Source organism: Labrus mixtus, chromosome 11, assembly GCF_963584025.1.
Source record: "Labrus mixtus chromosome 11, fLabMix1.1, whole genome shotgun sequence".
Classification (NCBI taxonomy): domain Eukaryota; kingdom Metazoa; phylum Chordata; class Actinopteri; order Labriformes; family Labridae; genus Labrus; species Labrus mixtus.
In genome coordinates, this window is record NC_083622.1 from 12,462,772 (window position 1) to 12,485,589 (window position 22,818).

Below are 22,818 nucleotides of genomic sequence, written 5' to 3' on the forward strand. Positions count from 1 at the left end.
TCCACGTGATGCATTTTTCAGGGTGACCAACGTGTCGTCTCCCCCCTTTGCAAGGTGCTTTGTGGCTTCAGTGAATGAAGAACTGCATCTGGTTTCAGTGGTGCTGGGAAATGCCCCCCAGACTGACTTTTTTTTTCTCCTTTTTTTTTTTAATAAGCACAGAATGAGGGATAAAACACCAACCCCAACTGTGAAAGGCCCGGCAATTGGTGAGCCAAAATACATAACAGGTTAATATTATATATTTATATATACAAATCACCTTGGACACGATGAAGGATCAGTAAAACGGTGTACAAAGGCATATTGATTATGCAAGTTAATAAACATGATTTAAAAATCAAACTCATCTGATCTCTTATCTTTTGATCCCCTTTAGCTCAAAGGGGCTCTGACCATCAGACAAGATTTGAGGCGCTTTAAGGGCAACTGAGGTGGAATTTTGAGACAGTCTCCACAGTGCCCTCTTGAGGATACACTCCGACACCAGTCACAATATTCATATTAATAATAATAATAATAATAATAATAATAATAATGACAAAGAAAAAGAGCAGTTTTTATAACCGTTACACAATCGAGGCAAAACGACAGGCAGTGGTGAGCGCGAGGCTCCTACCTCTAAGAAAACCAAAATAAGGTGGCTCAGAATATCCAGTCATTTAAAAAAATTACATGCATTATTTTTCATAAATCCAGAAAGTGACTCAATGTAAAGGCAGGGCATTTTAAGTACGGTAGTAGTAACAGATGCCCAACCTGGCCAATGTAGCAACCCCCTATCTGTGCCGCCCATGCACACAGAGCACCAATGGGGATTGGCTAACACAAGCTAGGGGATTGGGGCACGAGATGCTGTAGGTTTGTAATGAGACAAGTCAGAATAGACAGCAAGGATAGAAGGTGAAGGGGAGGAGGGTTATGAGTGTTTGGCTTGGGGGTGAAACGAGGGGACAAGTGCATTAGAAGAGGTCTCTACATGCTTGGAAAGAGACTGAGACGGCAGAGATGTGTGTGCTTCTGCTTTCCAGGCAATGAGTTGTAAATGCCTGCAGAGAAAGAGCTTTGTGTACGAATGAGGAAAAAGTGTGTATAGGTAGGTAAGCAAAGAAGTGCGTGGGTGGAAGTTTAGAGAGCACAATGTGACGTCATCTCCACTGATACGTGTTGGGCATGTGCAGAATGATCAAAGCAAGGTCAATTTGCTGAATCTGAATTCAGCTTTGCAGCACTTAAGTGATCACAGACTTCATATTTGCCTGCATTCAAATCTACAGAGGAGTGTTGACCTTCCCTATTGCCTTAATTACCTCTTCGTACTGAAGTCTATGAAAGTGTAGGTGTGTAAACTTCAAAATAAGCTGTGTCTAACCTCACGACAGACAAGTCTCGCCATTTCAGAGTAAAAGAAACAATAAGTAAATTAAAAAAAAGTGCCTCGAAGATCCTCAAAGAGCGATGCTTACAGAAATAAAAAAAATCACCTTTCTGTTCAAGTGCCCCTTTTCCATTGGTTGGCATCACTTTTGGCTGGTTAATAATGCTGGTTTAGGTGCATGGGGTGCAAGTATATTTGATACACTCTATGCAAATGGTCCCTCTATTGTTATGCTAAGCTTGCCTCTATAGGCTAAATCTCTATGGGACTGGCCAACCAGCACAGAGAGTGCGGCAGGACTTCTCTCCTGTTTCTATGATATGCTACACCTGCTCTGTCTGTCTCTGCTAATATAAAGACCAGACTGTACTAACAGGCTCCTATGTGCAGGACTGGTAGCACCTACATGCTAACACTAAGTGCTAAGTGTACCACACCTCAGACTCCTCAAGGCTGTTTAAAAAAATAACATTATTCAAAAACATTAAAAACATGAATGTAGTTCATGACGACGTCAAAAATGATACATGGAAGTGTGCGTGCACAGTACCGCCCCTCTGGAGGATCCCCATACTCTCTCATACTGGGGCTGTGAAAACTGGCATCCGGCATGCGGATGGGTGCAGAGGCAGCATCGTGGTGGCAGTTACAAAAGTTTTCCGTGTTTTTTTTCTTTTTTTATCGCCTGTTTTCCTCCCATCCGTATTGCATACTTACAAACACAGGAGTGTGAAGGTAGCGTACAATACAATTACATAATAATACCCAAGTTAAAAAAAATATAATCAACATAAAAAGAGCAATACTCCTGGTAACGTAAAAAACAATCAAATGACAATGAAATCATATCATAACCTTTGAGTGCATGAGGCTGTAGAGTCTGCCTGTGTTTTACAGGTGAAGGGTCTTACATTTCTTGGATTTGGGTTAATGACTGACAGGCCTGTGGAGGATGTGTGCTAGGCAGTCATTGGGAATAAGGGATGGGGATGAGGTGGTGGTGGTGGGCCGTTTGCCCACACAGGTAGAAATGAGGTGGGAGGGATCGATGGTGGTGATGGTTTGTGTAGCTCAGGCGAAGTACATGGTCCTCAGGGTGTCGTGGTGAATCTGGACAGCTTTGGCGAGCGCCTGGGGGTCCCGACCGTTACTCTGACCAGACACATGGCTGCCCTCTCCACTGCAGAAAGAAGACGGCGAACAAAGATAAATAACTCCTTATTAAATATGCATGCTTTGAATATTTCACTGCCTCTAAAAGCAGAACGAAAAAGGTCAATGTGACACACTTTTCTAACATAATCAAAATGATATCAATTGCTGTTGGTTGTAAAGGTTTATCTTCTCGATCTTTCACAACCACGCTAACCTGTCGTGTTCTTTGTCCACCAGATGGTAGCGGGCACGGAAGGCCACAAGACGAGCATAGTAGGCTGGCGCAGGGATGGAGACTGAGCGGGTGCAACGCACGTAAGTGTGGCACAACTGGTAGGTTAGAATCTGCAACTCGTCAGCCGTGAAGCGATTGTCGTCCCATAAGACGTAGTAATGAGACGGCCGGCTGGTGCCCTGGAGACAATGAGATTAGAATCATTTAAAGGAGATGTTGTGAAAAATCCACTTTGACGGTGTTTTTCAACATATATTTGGGTAACCTGAGTGTCTACTGACCCACAAAATGTGAAATAAACCCTTCCAGTCCTTTGTGGTCTGCATAAGTCTTACAACACAGAGAAAAATGCTCCTTTTCAAATTTGCTCTCCTTGTGACATCACAGTGGGATCCTGGTAAAAAAAAAAAAAATCCCCTCCCCTCCCCTGGTATCTCCACCCATGAACTCCACTAGAGCTAAACTTTTGCACAGGTCCACCATTTTTATTCTCGCTAGAGGAGTGATGTCTAGGGGGGGCTCATTGCATTTAAAGAGACACACACACCAAAACAAAACAAAAAAGCGTTCTCAGAGAGCTGTTTTATACAGGGTCACAAACCTCCTCTGGTGCTTGATTAATGTTATATTTTGACCAAAGCACAGCACAGATGTTTCATTTAGACCTCAGGAGACTGTTTGAAAAGGTGGAAAAGGGGGATAATATGTCCTCTTTAAAGGCTTTATATGCGATTTTTTGATCCAGCAGATGTCGCCCTTGAGCACCAGCATGAAACCAAAACAACTCGCGGTGCATTGTGGGTTAGCATGATAATGCTAGCGATCTTTATTATGCTCGTATCTTCACACTGCATGTAAATTTACCCGAAATGAGCGTGATCTAGAAACACAGTTAAGCAGTGAGTACAGTATGTTATTCTTCTTTTCTCTAGTCCCTCAATTAAACAACTTTTATTTGTGAGGGGAGGAGTCAGCCGTCGTGCCGGCTATGTCAACATACAGAAAAAAAACTCTGAAAACATCACAGACAGTGGGACTCGGGGTGTTACACCCATTGTAGACAGTCATTACTCACTCAGTTATTTTCAGAGGATGTACTTGATTTCTATTATATTTAAGTGTGAAAAATCGCATATAAAGCCTTTAAAACAAACCAAATAGGAACAGCATAATACTCTGTGTGTAGGTTCTTATTTTAAAATATCCAGGGGTTTCAAAATATCACAACAATTAAAGAAGAGCATTAAACAATGTGTTTCTTTCTTACCTGTATGCCTGCATGGCTGCACAGGTAGAAGTCAAACTCAAAGGGATGAGTGATGCTGGTGTCCACTGTTGTCCCTGCAGGAATATTCCCACTCTTCCCAATCTGCCAAGAGAAGAAACAAGATGAGAATTTTCAAATGTAGATATTACTTAAAAATTCAACCAAAAATGTGTTAAGGATAAGGATAGCATAGTTACCCTTTCAGACTTGTCAGCACAAAAGAGGCGTGTGTGGTGGCGTTTCTGCACCACGATATAGGTGATGCCTGGCTGATAGTCCTTCTCCAACTTGATGCAGGCGTCTCTGATGGCCAGGAGCTCGTAGTGGAGAATCTACATATAAGAGCATTGTTTATTAGGAGGTATCGTTATGCAATCTAGGTTATATAAATAGTACATTTTACAAAATGTGGAAAATCCATTAGAGTTTAGCATATAAAAACACTTTCATCAGTTTTAAATGAAGTGACATGATATTACCTGCGGCAGCTGTCCCTCAGGAACTCCATCCCTGTAGAAGATGATCCTGGTGGGCTTGAAACGGGTCGACTTGTAGAACTGAATGAGCAGTTCACGCACCATGTAAGACAGATCTTCAATGATCTCCTGCCGGGGTCTCTGGACCCGCACTGTGGCACAGTATCTGCTGGGATGAGCGTCCATACTACCTACCACCTGGAAAAGAGCAGAGGAAGAGAGTGAGCGAGGTGAGCAGTGAGCCATTTGGTATTCACAAGCACTCTGCATCGGGGCATGAATCCAATGTACGACAGAAAAACAATCGAGTTGAGAAAGTGGACATTATTGTAATTATTTAGTGTCAAAGTGTGTTTGAGAAGGAATTGTTGTAACATGTCCATATTTTAAAATCAGAACATTTTGTCTTCATTAATATTAGTTAAATTCTAAAATACTTCAAACTGTCTGTAATCAGTCTTTCTCTCTTATCTGCTGAGTTCCCCCTTGTGTATATTTGTACATTATCACCCCCTAGAGGCTGCCTCGGAGAATTGCAGGAAGCTCAATATGCACTTTGTTTCTTTCTTTCCTCAAATCCTCACACTGCACCACAGTCCTAATTTTACACCGGTTTTCTCTTCAGTCTGGAGGATCTGAGACAGACCCGCTCTCCTCTCCCATCCTCCCTGTGTGTGACTCAAGGGTTTGTCATAATCGCTAGGCAACAACACAGCCAACCACAAGCGAGCTGAGGTCAAGGGCGTACGAGGAGCTGACGTCATTTCCTGTATGAACGTGAGTCAGTGATGAGCCATTTGTTTCCCTTAATCCCTAACTGACTCCTCCATCACTATTCATTTTTTTCTCCTCCTTTTTATTCAATCAGCTTTTTTCGTTGTGAGTTGAATCCTGTGTGCACAAGTTTGTGTGTGTGTGTGTGTGTGTGTGTGTGTGTGTGTCGGCATTTATATTTATTCAATGCAAAAGAAGATAGTTGCATTGAATAAATGTTGCATTCAATTGTCACAAACTGTGTATAAACCTGCAGCTAATGATAGAACGGTTTATTGAAAAAAACTAAATGAATAACGATGCTCACCCGCAGTGAAGAAAACCAGAGCAAATGAATTCAATGAATCTATCACATAAATATTTGAATAGCTCCCATCTCGGTTGTGCTTTCAGGACAGTGAAATTAATAACTTGCATATGCTGAGTTTTATGACAGACTCAAGATACTAAAGCTCTCCTGCCTTGAACAAACTGTGTATGTTTGTAAAATTCTTCTCTATTAAAGCATCGCCCTGCACCATGACTTGCTGCCATTGTTACCAGGCAACTACAGCCACGTGCGTTTGCTTATCTGTGATTTTCAGTTCAGAAGTGAAGAAGCCTTTCGGAGGAGGAGAGGTGAAACGTCTTCAAGACCTTCAGCTAAGTCCAGTTGCCTTTTGGATCAAGCTTGAAATTGACCGCGACCTGGATGACTGAGAACCTACGCAGACATCTTTTCTACGACATCTGCAGGTCACATTTGCATTGTTCACATGTCCAGCTCAGTATCTGGACTGCCACCAGTGTTACCACACCACACTGTGGAAGTTATCGACATTTATTTAGATGGTTTTGCTAACTTCATTTGGTGTGTAGTTTTTGCTTTACATAATAAAAAAAAAAAGCCTCATAAATAGATGACAAAATAAAAGTTTGCATGGCTTTGAACAGACTTGGAAAAGGAGGGCTGATAGTTGGGAAGGCTGTGTTGGCAAACATTCAGACTTCTAAAAGGCTACTATTCCCCTGATAAAGTTTTGATCCACTTCTAGCCATCTGTGTATCCATGCTGACAGAGCTGCAGTATTTGGTGCTTTTTGATGTCTAACACTGGCAGCAGGGGTGGACGAGATAATCAGCTCTGTGAGACGTATGAATATTTAGGGATACTTTTACATATGCACCACTACATTTTTAGAAAATGTCAGGACAGCCTGCCCCTGACATTTTCAATGTCAATGCTATTATGAGATTTCTTTGCCTTTATATCAATGCAAGGTGTTATTGAACGTATTCACAGCATCACTCATAATGGCTGTTACTTTCAAGGCTGCATGAAAAAACCTGAAATGCTTGAAGCAAAGAACACTTCCATCTTACACTTAGATACCTCAAGAAATTGTCTGATTTTTCTTTCTACGTGTTTCTTGGTAGCAGACAGTTGGAAAGACATACTAAAACTAATAAATGAAGAAATTCTGTGCCAGACTGTCCAGCACAGGTCTACATTTCTGTTTCACGCCCCTCTACAACATCCCTGTTTTTACGACAGCCTTTAATCTTTACAGACTAAAACAACTGTTTTATTATACTGCTGAAATTGCCACTACTTTTTAAAGTTTATTGCCCTGGACTTTGTTCTTGTAATCAAGTTATTATTTAGTATCATGATCAGAGTGATTACAAGAATTGCATTTTGGGTTTTCCAGAGCCAAAAGCACTCTGGTGTCCCTCCACTCACACTCATAAGTTCAACCTGCACATCTCGACTTAGTGTGACATGTTGTCTCATTCATTCCCATTTCCAGAGCCTGTGTTCAAGGTCAGCTCATGTTGTCTAATGAAGGTGTTTTTTCTGAGACTTACAGCAGTAATGGAGGGCTTCTTGCCGTCTCCAGCAGGGGGGTGCGTGACGTCTGCTCCAAGGAAGATAACCGGCTGCTGAAACACTGCTGACCTGAGAGAGGGCGAGTGCAGGAGGACATGCGAATTACAACCACTCCTAAAGGCACTGCAGGTCTCTTATGAGGGGTGGTATGAGAATCACAGGCTGGAATGCTAAGATGGAGTAGCAGATTGTGTCTAATTCAAGTATGTAGAGAGTTGCATGCAAGGATATGAGATTCACTTCAATAGGAGGGCATTATAAAACTTGTATCTGACCGTTGATGAGGCACAAGGATGTTGTTGATGCCTCCCAGCTTCACGTTGATCTTGAGGCAGAGGTTGGAGAGGGTCTGGGGGGACGTCTTCACCACGTTCTTCACCTGCACACACTGCGTGGCCATGCCCAGGAGGGTGTCTCCCACACGCTTCACCTCAGCTACAGAACACAGTTTGGACATTTCAGAAGACACATGAACACTTCTTGTTGTCTGTGAGTGAAAAATGCACACAGACTACATCTAGCACACACACAAAAAAAATAACTTAACCTACCATAGACAGGAGTTTTCCCAGGCAGGATGACGATGATGAGCTGCAGCCCAGAGTACGTGTTCTTCAGGTGTCTGAACATGGGCTCCACGCTGTCCGCTCCCTGGGCGTATTTGCAGAAACATGGCTGGCCCTGAATTGGCATCCCAGCATCCTTTGAAATCTTGCGCAGCTGGTCTGTGAAGTTTCTAAAAATGAAACCAGAGTAGTTCAGACAAGATTAAACAAGCTAGTGCTGACATTTTTCTACTGGTATCCCTGCCCTGACATCAGGAAATTATTCAGAGATGATAAATGCAGTTAAATTGCAAGTGGAAAGACAGTCTTGGCACTCTGCAATGCAAGACTGCCTGAGACTTTAAAGGGTAAAGATTTCAATTACCACAACAAAAAAAAATGAATTTTTACCGTAACTACTCATCAGCACTTACTTGAGCACCTCCTCCCTGCACTGTTTCTGGGGGGCAAAGCATGCAATCGCCCACACTTTGATCTCAATGCCGTTATAAAACTGCTTCCCTCTCATGTCCCACACTCCCTGGTTGGGGGTAGCTATGGCGCGGTTCTGTGGAGGAGAGGACCGGAGGAGGTTTTAATTTAAAGCAAATCAGGTCAGCTTCTCAGTTAAATATGTGCACTGCTTTGTGTGAGAAAATGCAACAGAAGGAGTTCTGTTTGGATTGTCAGTACTACCATAAAACATTTTTTTAACTAGATTTTCTTATTCAATCATAGATTTATTACCCGTCCTCCGTACTGCAGGATCGGAGCTGGAAGCACCCTGCCCGTCACCTCAGCCATGTCATCTTTCACCTTGATCCCAAACTCCTGAATGTACGGGTCCAGGTTGAAGTTGGCGTTCTTCATCTGTGGAAAGTGAAGGTCGTGCATCATATTTCACATAAATCAGAGACAAACATCCCATCCACAGGCTGTTGGTGCATCAATGTTGTGACCTTCATCCATCCAGCTGTCTCTACAACTCACCAGCCGGCTGATCTCCTCCTGCCTGTCGGGTGCGGACCGGGCTGTGGCTTTGATCATAGTGGAGGTCTGATTATCTGTCAGCTTCTTGATGCATCGTTGGCCTGCTACAATGTTACAAACCTAAAACGAGTACATACAGAGAGAACACTGGTTGTTTGCATGCGCTGGATAACTTCCAGAAAAATCAATGTGTATGCTGTTGCCACATACAAACATTCAAAACAAGTTTCATCTAACATACAAAATAAATTGTGTGACAGTGAAATAGCTCACCTCAAGGGGCAGGTAAGTGTGCTTCTGCTCCTGCCCCACCTGTAAACATGGTAGGTGGGGGTATTTTAGCTGCAGGTTGTACTTCTGCTTGAAGTACTGAGCCACTGTACATTCTACCGTCTGACCACTTTCAAGCTGGAGGGGAAACCTGGGAGGAAAGACAAAAACCAACAGGTGTTTTTATTTTTTGGTGAAACGGACACAAACACTGATGTGGTAGTCATGGGTTTTTAAGATCCTCAGTGGATGCAGCCCTTCATGGTGGCCCATCAGTTACAAATGTCCCCGATTGGCTAATCTTACCTGTAGATGTCGCCCTTGAGCACCAGCATGAAACCAAAACAAACTGTTGTTTGACGACACCTCCGCTATTCTGAAGCCTCCGCTCTCCTCCAGCGGCACACCTCCAACCTCCCTCCACTCGCATTCGCACGAAGGAGTTAGAACGCATCATAGTTAAGCACCATTAAGCTCAAGCGGCGGTCAAATTTGTCCTTAGTTTGAGCTGCAATTGCCTGCGGTCTTCATTGTTGTGTTAGCAGGCTAATGTTAGCACACTTTGGTTAACTCACAGCATCATATCACACGTAAATTGACACGGTATGACTGTGCTCTTAAGACACTTAGGTTACATGAGTGAGTGAGTATGTTATTCTTCTTTTCTCTAGTCCTCGATTAAAACAGCTTTATACACAAGACCATCCCGTCCATGTAAACATGACGTAAACACAGCCAGGCAACAGTACAGCCAGCGGGACTCACACTTCCCTCTCATTGTAGACAGCCATGACTCAGAGAGACATTTACAGAGACTATACTTGATTTCTGCTGTATTTATGTTTAAAAAGTCACATAATCTTCCTTTAACCAAATTTTAAATCAAGAGGAACCTTGTGTACTACATCGTGGGGAGTTTTTTCTGCACAGAATCTTTCCTAGATGGCTGAGAAATTGGGAACTTGACCTGCAGGAACTAGTTAGTTCCTGTAGCAGAGGAGTCAGATAGAAAGAGCTTGAGGGACAGTCAAGTTGGCTATTGTTTCAAATGAGGGGAAAAATACAAATAAAAAAGACACGCTGAGCAACTAAGACTAAACGTAAGGAAAAATTAATATCCACATTACACTCATCAGAGCATCAAGTTCGGCATCCCTTTAATTCATTCACTTATGTAAACATCATGCAACATTTATACCAGAGACAACAGTGGCTTTTTGTTTCCTCGTATGTGAAATTTGCATTTCAAATGACATCCTCGTGTTTTTGAAACCCTCAGTGCAGTCTCGTCTTCATGGCTCCTTAGAAACTCAAACAGGGATGTGCAGCCAAGGGGATTTTTTTAATGTGCAGTTTATTTCCTAAAATGTGTTCCTGTGGCTAGGAGGTTTGAGGAACCATAAAGTTGCAACAACCTCTACGTCAGACTGTTTTGCATATTCATGTGGGTAATTCAAGTTTTTATAACCAATTGGGGGATACTATCATGATGGGAGTCAATTCTGCCAAATTAATGTGATATGATGTCGTTAAAGGCTGTCTGGGTACTTACGTCTGGTGGCTGGCAGGCCGTCTGGTGACATTGCATACACGATACTTCCTCTTCATTTGGCCACAGTGGGTCACCTCCACCTTCAGGCCTGGTGGCAGCAACACGCATTAACAGAGACAGACATAGTTAGACCAAAACTATGAGCAGAGAAATGGAAAGAGCTTCTCATGAAATAACAACAAAACACCCACATTACAAAGCTTTGAGAGCTAATCATGGTGTGTTTGGAACACAGTAGCCCACCTTTAATCTCCTTGGTGAAGCGGACCCTTTGCGAGTCAGTTAGAGTCTTGGGCTGCTCGTCAATATTGCGGATATCCAGAACCTCACACATGAACTCAATTACAGGCTGGGCTTTGTAGAAGGCCGTGGCAGACACTAGAGGGAGACAGAGAGCAGCAATAAGACAAGTCAGAGAGGAGCAACCAAACATAATGTGCAAGTACTTCCACAACTTTGATGAGCCTCATTTTTCCCAATTTTAGGGCAAGTATGTGTGATCCAAATCAAAGTCACAAGAAGCCAACAGAAAGGAGAACAGCTCCTTCTATTTATGATATCATTATTGTATATCATGTGGTCACTTATTCAAAACTCTTCTGGGGTTTCAACTCGTTTTTCACCGTTTCTGTCTAGTCACACCATGTCAGGGAAAAACAATGAGATCACCGACTGACTAGAAACGCTCATGAGACTATAGTGACTCACCATCAATGTTAAGCATCATCTTCCACATGGCAGGGCGCACAGACTGGTGGAAGCCAAACCAGACTTCCCTCCCCCCACCCAGCGGGTGGTAGTATCCTTCAGGTGGGGAGAAAAATGAACGGCCCACAGGAGTGTACCTGATGGGAGGAGGAGAAAATGCTGAATGCGCAAAATGACTCGACTGAATTCAAAGCGTGACCTCAGCGTGACTTCATGTCCAGTCAACCTGAAGTCTCTTGTTGGAGGTTTCAGCATCAGTTGACTCTTTAACTGATATGTTAAGAACAATACCACCTACATTACTATTCAGGAAAAAGTGTTGTACCTTCTAGAAACCATTTGTTTTGAATTAGACTACATTTGGAACACAATATCTCTGAAGTGACCTTTCTGCGTCTTTCAGACTCTGTTTTTAAATCCATTTTCAGGTCAACTCCTCGAGCCAGTTATCATTATTCCCTCTGCTCAGCATTGTTCAGTGGACACTTTCACACAGGTCTCAGCTAACGAGCATCTTTTGTTTGGTGACTCTGACCCCTGGAGCTATGGCGGCCTGATGCAAGTGAATGCAACGTCCCAGTTCACCTTGCTATGCTGCTCGGCTTTTATGTCAACAAAAACTTGACTTAACAAACAACAAAGACAGACGTTCATGTAAGTCTTGGGGGGGGAAAAGGGTACCCAGCGTGAGTCCGTACTTGTGTATGTGTCTGTACTTATGTCACAAAAAGAAAAACATTCCCCGGTTTTTACCTCATAGAGGCCAGGTGGCGCATGGCCACATCCAGGGCTTGAACCGAGTCGAGGGGGACCTGCAGCCGACCGCTGACCAGAGTCTCCTGCAGCAGGCGCCATGACACCTTGGCCAGCCAACGGATGGACACCTTGAAGATTCGGTCCTTACCCTCACCTGGGATAGTTACCTCAAAATCCACCTGAGGAAAAAAGAGTACAGAGAGGAGAGGAGACAAGGAGAGGTAAAGAACAAGGCTGCAGGAGAAGGAGAGCATCCAACCGTTCAAAGGAGATTAACAGGAAATGCTAATAACCGGGGGAGAGAGATGGTGTTTCAGGAAACGCCTGGCCGTCTGCATATAACTTATAAGAAGCCAGGTTACAGCCTTTAAGATTAAAACACATCACTGTCATAGAAAGAAGAAAATATAAAGAACAAACCGTCTGAATTACAATTACTCACTCTTTTAATAATTATTTTTGAAGCATGATCTGTGACGACCAGAGGGCTTGTCTTCAGTGCGAGGTTGTTAGGCAACCAAAGTAGACTCCTTTGAACAGAGCCAGGCTGCATTCATACCTGTCTCAAGTGTTGATGCTAACTAAGCTAACTTGCTACGGTCTTGTATTTAATGGATTGATCACAATGATAACAATAAACCTGCATAAATATGGGATGTGTTTTTTTGTTAAGAGCACTGGGACAGAAATATATGTAATGTACTGGAAAACAGTAGCCTTCTAATCAGTGTTAAAAAGTGTCAAATAAGCCTTTCTCAACTAGAGAAAATATGTGATTTCCATTCAAACAGGCCTTCATATTAGCTTCATTGATCCCCGAGCAGACATTACTTAACAGTGATTATGTCATTGGGGTAAAAGTGTAACACAAAACCACTGCTAACATCTACCTTCTCACTCCCAATAGGAAGTGCTAGCACCGTGTAGATGTTCTTCTTGCCGTCGTACACTGGCTTCCTGTCGCCGAAGAGCTGGGGCTTGAAGTGTTGCACCATGTATTCAACCACCTCCCTGAAAGAAGCCACACACACACACACACACACACACACACACACACACACACACACACACACACACACACACACACACACACACACACACACACACACACACACACACACACACACACACACACACACACACACACACACACACACACACACACACACACACACACAGAGAGAAAAGGTTCAATTCAACATGCAGCACAAACAGAAGAAAGGCCCAATTAAAGCCATCGCCTGATCAGGCCGCTCTATTGTGATCACGAGGGGTGGCAGCTCGCTGGGTGAGAGAATATTGATCAAGCAGGATACAGCTGCTGGGGGCAATATTTCATGGTCACGGGGGGAGTAGCCAGGACAAAAAAGACTGAGGGTGTGAGCGGGGGGCCACCATTCAATGCCCGGTGCCTTGGCCTTCACATACGTGTGGGGAATGAGGAGCTGCTCTGAAAAGAGGAGGTCAAAGGGCTTGACCTTTGCATGCCTTCTTGGACCCTTTGTCACAAAGCTGGAGAACCAAAAGAGGCTGAACCTTTCGAGAGCCTATCTGAATGTCAGAGAAGATAACCAACACATGAACATTTCCCAGGATTTGTTTCTGAGTATTCAGAATCATCTTCGTTAGACTACCAGCAGGAGATGGAGGACGTGTGTCGATGTGTTTGTGCCACATCACTGACGACAACAAAAGCTCAAAGACAAACACCGTCTTTCTGCTGAGACATTCGACGATTAGAACAAAAGGCGGTTTATGTAATCAAATACACAACGCTGAATGAGGACACTAGTTCTGAGTCAGGGCTGTTTTAATAGAAGGAAATAAATAATGCTGATAGATTTGGAGGAAAGTAATGAGCTTGATGAAAAACATTTAGATTCAAATCATAGTTAATTCATTAAAGCTGCACAAGGCTTACTTCATTTGTCAAAAATAACGTCTCACTGTGATTGGCTACTAACATCTGGATGTTTCTTGTCCTGAAATACAAAAAACTGAATATCTACAAAGCTTTTCAACGTTGAAAGGCACTTAGCCTTCATAATAATTACCTTCCTGTCTCTAACCTTCCCCCTACACCTGACACATGACTCCAAACAAACTAAAAACTGTAAAACACGATACCCAATCATATCTTGTTTGTCGTACACGGTCTACCTCAAAGCCACGAGCGTGACACCACAACTCCAGTGTGGAATTGAAAGGGAGAAGAACGACACATGACATTTTGCCGGGGGATAAATTGTCTTCGTCCAACCTTGTCCAAACATATGTATTGCGTGGCGTGTTGCTGTTTCACCTCACGGGTAGACAAGTCGCTCTTTTTGAAATGATCTCTCTCTCTCTCTCTCTCTCTCTCTCCTCTCTCTCTCCCCTCTTTCTATATATCCTCTCTCTCTCTCTCTTTCTCTCTCTCTCTCTCTCTCTCTCTGGAGAGCTGTGACAGAAGTGAGCCAGGCACACGGGCAGCACATTTTCCCCCAGAACACAACTTTGAAATTTATGTTCATATCCTGTTTAAAGCTTTCATTAAGATGATAAAATTGAAAACAGTTATTCATCTATTCTTAGTATTTACCACAAAAAGTTAAGACTTTTTTTTTGTTGCTAAAAACTTTTAACACATGATGTTATTTCTGCTTCTAGAAGTACCACAAGGTGGATTGTTCATTTTTCTATATGATATTACCCTCAGCATCATCCCTCAGATCACTAACTTCATTTAGATCTCCACACTAACAACCTCATTCACTCTGCTGCATAAACACCTGCCAAGGTGAAAGGGTCAGCTGAGTTAAGAGTCACTTCTGACTCCACCATCTGCCCAGACCGCTCACTACTGCAGGACAGATACTGCAGGAAGAAAAGGTTTCCTGCTGGGTCCTATGATGTGATTCTGCAAACATGCTGGAGCTAAGACAGTGTTGCCTTTTTGCTCTTCAGATTCTGAGAAAAGTCACTCTGTGTGTGATTTCTACAAGGGCATTACCTTTAATAATTTTTTTTGAAATGTGCAAAATGAAATCAATCGGCTGACATGAAAAAGTATCTCTCTCTTATATTGTACCCCAAAACAAATATTTGTTTTCCTACTTGACGGCGCTGCATGGTGCAAAGATAACGCCTTTAAAAGCAAAGAGAGCCAACCTTGGAGGGTCTCATTCAGGAGGGAACAGCTCTGCTCTCGCTGCAACCGACACAAAACTTAAAAGTCATCCTTAAAAGTTTTATAGGTGTTGGAAAAAAAATTACATTTAAATCCAAGCAGCACTGCGCGTGTAGATTGTTAAACGGACAAGTCAGTTCAACTGGATTATGAGTGATAATTAAGATTTCATATTTTAAAATAGGACTTTTCTCTATTTTTGGGGACAACTGAAGACACTGTTGAAGTTACACAAACACATTGGCGATGTTTAGGCAAGGAGACATTGCCAATACATCTGTGCAATTCAGACAGTGTACAGGAGTTTGCTTGGATATTTTGTGAGTTGAAAACAAGAAATTGGCCAATATTGGCTGCCTAGGACTAGGGAGGCACTGATCTGATCCGTCCGATACTGACTCAAACAGCTGGATTGGGGATCCTGATAATGGGCCATTCCGTCGGGCTGATCTATACAATTCAGTTCTGTGCTATTCTGAGTGTATCAAAAGGAAAGTGGGATTTCTGGCACGACTTCACAAACTGCCAAGGTGCATGAAGAGTGAAAGGCTTGAAGAGGTCAAACAGCTCCAGCAACACTTGTAGTTTGAAGATCGACTTTAATAGCTAATGAGGGTCACGAGCCAGATAAAGGCCACAAGCCCAAATGTATTGTTTTGGTATTAACTTGATCTTCATACTACCAGTGTTGCTGGAGCATTTTGACCTTTTCTGAGTCGCCTTTTCATGTCAAGCATGTACGAGTACTACTTCGTCATCATTGTGCCAGTTAGCCCTGAGCATTTTGCTAGGCGGAGCCAATATGGAGGGTGCTAACAACAACAGTTAAGCAGTTTGGACGTATTACACGCTTGTTACGCCAACAACTTCTACGGCTAATTGCAAAATCTGTTGAATGTTTGGAGGGGCCGGGCGGTGGTAGAAGGACAAGTACAACCAAACAAAGAAGACAGCTGAAACAAAACAAAGCAGTTCACTCTGTCGGCTCAGCATTGCAGAGACGTTCGAAAGCGATGCAACACTGTCGTCACGTTGTGTTTTTCTGACGGCGCTCTGCCCGCGTGGCCTCGAAAAGAACTTTTGAAAACATTCATCAGCAGAGTTAATGGATGTAAAAGTGACTGCGAATACCCAGACCTCTGACATCAGCTTGTTGTCATGTTTTCAGTAGACCGGTTGGGCGCAGGTTTTTGATTTGTTTAACAAAGTTTGGATAGCCTGATGCTGTCCTACACATTCATGATCACCAGTCTCATCCTAACAGTGAGGTTATAAAATGAACAATGATGGCAAACTTGTACTCCATGTCGGCAGACACCCAAAGCCCAGGTACCATATCAAGACTTTAAAAAGTTATATAGGTGCATCACTATCTAGGACTTCTAATTGCTTTCTTTTGTTGCTGTCTTACCAAACAGTTACAATAGTAGTAATAACCCAACAATACCTACGTTTAAATTATTGTACTGTGACAACCCTTTTATCCCACAAGTAGTGATTTCGCATATTAATATGGGAAATAACGGACAGGAAATACAAGTAAAAACTGTGACGGTGGCCGTCCCGTCCCATTACCTGTTAACTCTCCGTGGGCACTTGTCGGGCTTGATGTCCACCTCATAGTGATAGACGTCCATCTTTGGGATCTCCACCTCGAAGTAGTTGGCCAGCAGCTTGATGGGCTTGCCCACGGTGCCCATGCCCGGCCGGCGGGGGGCGTGGAACACCTGCTGCAGGGGTGGGGGGAAGGCCCCCATGGGCACTGGAGAGACAGGGGCGAGGGAGACATGGACGAGGATAGGTGACAGGAGGAAGGAGGTAAGAGAAGTGTACATGCACAATGTAAAAGCAAGAAAAGAACAAGTACAAGCACAGGAAGTGAATAAGCAAGGCAAGCACACAGAGATAAGGAAGGAATGAATGGTCAAATGCAGAGGAGGAAAAGGAAGTGGTTATAAGCGGCAGAGCACAGGGCCAGGAGGGTAAGAAGTGTGGCATGAGCAGAGGAGGAAGCGTAGGCAGAGGCAAGAAAGACATGATAGAGCAAGAGGCAGGGGACAGGAAGACAGGAACAGCGAGGGGGGGGGGGGGGGGGGGGGGGGGGGGGGGGGAGTGGGGAAACAGAGTGACAATGAAAATGGAAAAGTTAAGCAGTACAATTGTGCGTTTGGGGCAGGGGAAAGGATGAAAGGTATGTTATATAAGAGGTGAGATGAAGGTGATGGAGGAGGAGATTGACGAAGCAAAAAGAAGAGGAGGAGGTCGCAGCAGATTAGATCATAGGAAAATGGATGTAGGTGGGGGTTGGATGATGTGGGGGGGGGGGTGAGAACAAAATGTCAACATTAGAAATAATATTTGGTTATGTAGAAAATTATAGTTTGAGAAGTTTATAAATCTCATTTTTGTTGGGTTTGAGATCACATCCATAAAGTCGACCCACATGAGGACCGAAGTAATTCATTCATTCCAGCATCCTAAATTTGATTTCATCAGCATCTTCGAGGTGTAAGTTGAGCTCTGATAAAACAATAACTCTGAATATGTTACAGAGGGCTCTTGGATTATGTTATGATGTTATCTTGGGGGGGGGTCACCGATGCATCAGTTGAACATCGGTATCGGCCCATTATCGGCCCTGTTGCCAAACATCTGTCCATCCGCAAGTGATGTTGCATGCACCGATATCAGTAGCTGATGTCAATCTGTTGTGTTGCATCACTTTAATGCCGCCAAGTGAATATACCCACTGCTGAGTCGGAGAAAAACAGTTTTTTTTAATTGGGCAGAAGAGGTCATCTGTTTGTTTTCATGGTCAAATGTGAAAATAAAAGTTGTTAGCGAGGGACTCTTACACCATCTCTAGTAAAGATTGGCAGTTCATAGGACATGTTCCAGGGACAACATGCAACAGTTTAAATACGTCCAAACACATGGATCATTTGAAAAAAAACAAAAAACCTTGGAATCGGCCAAATTGTTACGTTAAACATCAGCAGTGGCCCTTATTTTCTCAATTTCTGCATCTCTAACATTTCCCCCTATTATTTAAAATTTTACGAACCAATTGAGTCGAATTTTAGTTGAAATAATAATCTGAAGAGTACATAATAGATATTCCTAATCATTTTATTTTGCACTTTTGAAATATAACCACTTTGTCCAACACAGACTTCATAGGTCAATCGTAACGCTACATCACTAACCCGAAGAGAACAGCTTAAAACTCCCTGATAAATGGCTTTCCATTTCCATACTAGCATCATGTCTTCAAAACAAGTCTGAGCCGGTCAGGAGGTGTAATAAGGGGGCGGTCCTAGACTGGGTGCTCTGTGTGAGGCTAGCTGTGACTCCTGCCTGAGAGGGGCCCAGTGCCTTAACCTCTGGGTCCCCAGAGACCAGCCCTCCTCCACCACAACAAAGACCCCAGCTGCCCTGCTCCTCCGTCTCACACTCACACACACACACACACACACACACACACACACACACACACACACAAATACAAGGGTGTAGGACGAAGGGAGCGCTCTTGCTACAGCTCACTCATACACACAAACACAGGGGGCCCCCTCTACATTCCCAGCCTCACCATGGAAACACCACAGCAACACAGCATTGTCATGGATATCAGGGGACCACTGTGCGTGTGTGTGTGTGTGTGTGTGTGTGTGTGTGTGTAGGGCTGCTCGAGGAGATGGGAGGAGGCAGGGTGCCGCTGTGGTCATGCTGAAGAGACCTTGGCCTTTTTGGTCCTGCACTGAGCACGTTCCCACATCGGGGCCAAAGTGGGGAAGCCCTGCTCTAAATAGCTGCTGTGGAAATCCTTGAGTAAAACATACCACACATGTTCACCGAGCATACACGAAATGCCAAAATCACAGGAAGAGTCAAAAAGAAAAAAGACAAAAAAAAAAACTGAGAAAGATGCTCCTGTTATTGTGAGTGTTTAGAATCACACAGCCCTCAAACACTTCTGACCAACACCATAAACACAGACACCAGACCATGTGTCGACCACGCTTAGTTTACGTGTTAGAAAGCATGTATGTGTGCGTGTGTGTGTGTGTGTGTGTGTGTGTGTGTGCGTGTGTGTGTGAAATGTGTGTCTGGAGTGCGCTAGAGTGATCGTTGCACACTCACACAATGACACACACACACACCTCGCCCCTCGTGCCAGTAAAGGCAGATGGTGAGAAGCGAAGCCAGCGTTCTCACATATCCCAAGACAATAGCAGTCTTTCCCGGGCGGTGAGACTTAAAGCAGAGCTTTGGTGCTGCATCACAACATGAAGACATTTACAGTCTTTTTAATGATGTAACGAGCATAAGCCTGAGTCACGTGGGAACGGCTGCTTTTAAGTCATATCCAAGGGGACATGTATATTTTTTTGCCCACTTTTGGCTTATTAATCGCCTTGGCTATTGCTTTAAAGCGAGGACAGTCTGTGTCAGGAAACATGCATGAGAAGGAAATGAACCTTTGAAACGAGGAGGAGCCGTAGTGGATGTCTAATAGGCGACCCCTTCCCCTCATCAAGAGATCACAACAGACCAAACAACATGAATGAGGAGGAACAACTAATTATACACCATTTGTTTTGGCCAAACTAGTTGGCTCTCTGAATAATTGGCTGTTGACCATGAGCTAAACATGGCAATCAGCTCACTTGTGGAAAACAGCACATTGAACAATCACACTTCAAACACAAAAGCAGACTTTGAGATGAGCCCCGCCACCATCCTGAAAAATGAAAACATGCCTAGAGGACTGAATTCAAGGTCCAGAGAGTTGAGATTGACAAAAAATAATTCAATTTTGGGGACTCGTTATGCAAATGGAGAGAGCCTGAAGATAACCAAAGAGGATTCTGAGATACATAGAGACACCACCTCCTTCGAAAAGACAGTTATTACTTTATAATCCCTCCTAGAAGGATTTAAGGCTGGATTATAAATGCCAGGGTTCAAAAGTTTTTTTTGTTTTTTTTTTGTTCAAAAAGGTGGACTTAAGACCTGGGCAGAAAGTCAAGCACTAGATAGTTTGTGTTTTAATTGGCGTTCTCCACACCTCAGTGTCACCCAGAGAGACAATCAGAACCAAACAGAGATCATCATCACTGGCACTGATAAGCAGTAGCTGTACATCTGAAAAAAAAAAAAAAAAAAAAAAGCTTGCAGAGCACATGTACATGCAATACACTGCGCATGCTTTAAAGTCTTGTTTCAATGTATCTCACCTCTAACTGACCATTTACACACACACACACACACACACACACACACACACCCAAAACACAATTGCAGACTACTTTTGATTTCACATAAATAAATAATGCATCCGTCTCTCTTATGTAAGGCCCATCCCTCTCATCGGTGCATGTAAGGTGAAGGTGTTATAAACCCTCTCTAGACATCCATAACCTGTCAGTGTAAGGGGAGGCTGCTGTGTGCTGTGCGGGGTGCAGCCAGCTGCTGCTGCTGTTGTGAAGGCGGGCTTCACCTCGTCCCTCCTCACCGAGATTTCCCACGACCTCCCTGCCCCGCGCATGGCTGAGGATATTGCCAGCGCTCTAACGGGCTTGTCTGTGGCTACGAATCTGGACACATAATAAGGTTTTTCTGCACAGTTTTGTGTTTGAAGCCTGCAGGAGAGCCCCCTCCATTTCATGCAACAGACGCGGTTGTCACCAAGCCTCCTCCTGACGCTAAGGCCGGGCTCCGTCTTTTTTTTTTTTTTTTTTTAAGCTGCAGTCTGTATCCTGCAGCCATAACTCTGCTATACGGACTGATAGCATGTTAACCACTTGAATAAAGAAATACACTCACCAGCGCCAGACGGTCCCGGCTCCATCCCATTCACTTAGCCGCGCGGGTACAGGCTAACTAGTCCAGGGTGCTGTGGCCGAACCGCCGGCCCCTTCAGGCTGGAAGCGTCTCAGACTTCCAGCCCCCTCCTCTCGGCGTGTAGTCTTCTATCTCTCTCGGTGTACCCCCGCCCCCTGCCCCTGCCAAGAACCCCCCCAGACCCGCAGAGGAGTTAAGGCTAAACGGGGATAGCAGTCCGTTGCTTGTCTGCCTTCTGACCCCGGAGCTAGAGACGGCAGAGCTGGAGGGGAGACGACCGTCTGGTTTTCCAAAAGGGTCTTCCTTCGCGGGGCAGTGTGGTCCCTCTCGGCGCCCTTATTTTTTCACCAATTCTCCGCCGCGCTGTGATTTCTGCTGCTCAGCCTGACGCGCTCCTGCTCTCCGTTCAAGCAGGATTCTCCAGCAGAACAAAAAAAGGCCTGCCCCTCACCCCCCAAAATCTGAAACTTCTTCTCTTTCATTAAAAAAAGTGAGAGAGAACTGTTGATGAACTTGCTGTCACACCCCAGAGGCAGACGATGGAACTACACTGCAGATATGCAAATAATGCCAAGTGTCATGTTAGGCCAAAGTCAATGTAACTCAGTGTTGGATCCCAGAGCTAACTCATGGGTGAATTCATAATTAAACAAGGTCTACGAAAATACATGATATTTTCACTCTGACTTTTACTTTTTTTCATTTTAAATCTGTCTTTGTATATTTCAGCCCTGCTTTTGCTTATTTTATTTCAATTCATCTCATATTTAATGAATTATTATAACACATTCATTTTAATTAGCACTTTCTGAGAGTCTGGCTGTGTAAGATGCCCCTGCGAGGAGTATCTGGAAGTCTGAGTCAGCCTGTGAGCTGTGACTCAACACAGAAACTGTGAGCCTACAAATCCTCAGGAAGATGTTCTGGGGTGGATTATTAAACAGATTCCATTTCGATAAGGCAAGACCAGAAGGGGAATTTGTGTCCGCCTGGACAGTAAATCTCTGTGGTCAGAGACTTCAGAGCACCGGATTCTTGTGATCGCACAGAGCTTATTACTTGTAATGTTATTGACAGAGCCATCAAAATTCACAGATTGTGATCCCGGTTGTTGAGTCAAATACTGAGTATGCGTTATTAGGGGGGCGGTCACAGGGGGGACCAAGCTCAGTGTTACAGGGGCACTGGCCCCCGTTGGCCCCTGCCTAGTACCGCACATGAGTTTTGGTATATGTGAAAGTTGCAGAAATGTACAGATTCTGTGGTATATGTTCATAACTCAATACACAAACTGTCCTCAGAGGGAAATGTGATCTCTGTAACACTGTTTGAAGATAAAATGCTACGCGAGAAGTTATGGTGGTGGTGGGCCCGCAACAGTCAAACCATAACTCCCCTGTTCGCTTTTGTGCTCCAAACAGTGATCCAGGGATCAATTTTTTCATTTGATAAGGTTTGTGTATTTAGTTCAGAAAATATAGCATGGAATTGTTTCACTTCTCCAACTTCCAAATCTCACTACCAAATCTTTAGTGCACCTTTAACAGGTAACGACTGTGGTTGGATTTCACCACCACAGCACCTCTGGGTGGGGTTTCTTAGGGCACCTTAGGGCTGTGCCTGACACAGACGGAGCAAACTGTGAGCATAAATCAATTGAAGGCAAGACCATCAGGAGGCTTTGTTTCCATCTGGAACATAAGTCTCTGAAGTAAAGGACTTCAAAGCAATAAAGGCACGCAGAGCAGAAAACATCACCATTCAAAATTTGAGGTTATCTATTTTATAATTGAATGTGTTTTTTTCTCTTAGTGTCATATTCCTGT

The 22,818-nt window shown here is 43.8% G+C and overlaps 1 protein-coding gene and 1 long non-coding RNA gene across 4 annotated transcripts; one reads left to right on the plus strand and one right to left on the minus strand.

Moving 5' to 3' along the window:
* Window positions 1-127: 127 nt before the first annotated feature.
* ago1 (argonaute RISC component 1) lies at window positions 128-21,144 on the minus strand. Of its 2 annotated transcripts, XM_061050111.1 has the most exons (19): window positions 20,975-21,142; window positions 16,721-16,907; window positions 12,867-12,987; window positions 11,974-12,155; window positions 11,221-11,357; window positions 10,756-10,890; window positions 10,513-10,600; window positions 8,964-9,111; window positions 8,691-8,810; window positions 8,448-8,570; window positions 8,135-8,268; window positions 7,707-7,891; window positions 7,431-7,590; window positions 7,134-7,224; window positions 4,515-4,709; window positions 4,233-4,367; window positions 4,036-4,137; window positions 2,748-2,947; window positions 128-2,558 (listed from the first exon to the last, which is right to left on the minus strand). In XM_061050111.1, the coding sequence occupies exons 1-19, from the start codon at window positions 20,997-20,999 to the stop codon at window positions 2,450-2,452; spliced, it is 2,577 nt and encodes an 858-aa protein (XP_060906094.1). In that variant the 5' UTR covers window positions 21,000-21,142; the 3' UTR covers window positions 128-2,449. The 2 variants fall into 2 exon arrangements, 1 of the variants encoding a protein (XP_060906094.1); XR_009674865.1 differs by lacking the exons at window positions 128-2,558; window positions 2,748-2,947 and adding an exon at window positions 3,298-3,488 and having other exon boundaries at window positions 3,919-4,137; window positions 20,975-21,144.
* Window positions 2,709-6,758, plus strand: LOC132983687 (uncharacterized). 2 transcript variants are annotated; one of them, XR_009674866.1, is made up of 4 exons: window positions 2,709-2,848; window positions 4,524-4,741; window positions 5,137-5,288; window positions 5,870-6,758. It is a non-coding gene; the product is annotated as an uncharacterized LOC132983687 (long non-coding RNA). The 2 variants fall into 2 exon arrangements; XR_009674867.1 differs by having other exon boundaries at window positions 5,875-6,758.
* Window positions 21,145-22,818: the final 1,674 nt, after the last annotated feature.

Bases quoted from the DNA above. Each gene is read 5' to 3' on its own strand.
- ago1 (XM_061050111.1), bottom strand. From the start codon at position 20,999: ATGGAGCCGGGACCGTCTGGCGCTG. The intron at 4,368-4,514 runs GTAATATCATGT...TCTTATATGTAG, and splicing joins CTGAGGGACAGCTGCCGCAG to ATTCTCCACTACGAGCTCCT. The intron at 2,948-4,035 runs GTAAGAAAGAAA...CATTGTCTCCAG, and splicing joins GCAGCCATGCAGGCATACAG to GGCACCAGCCGGCCGTCTCA.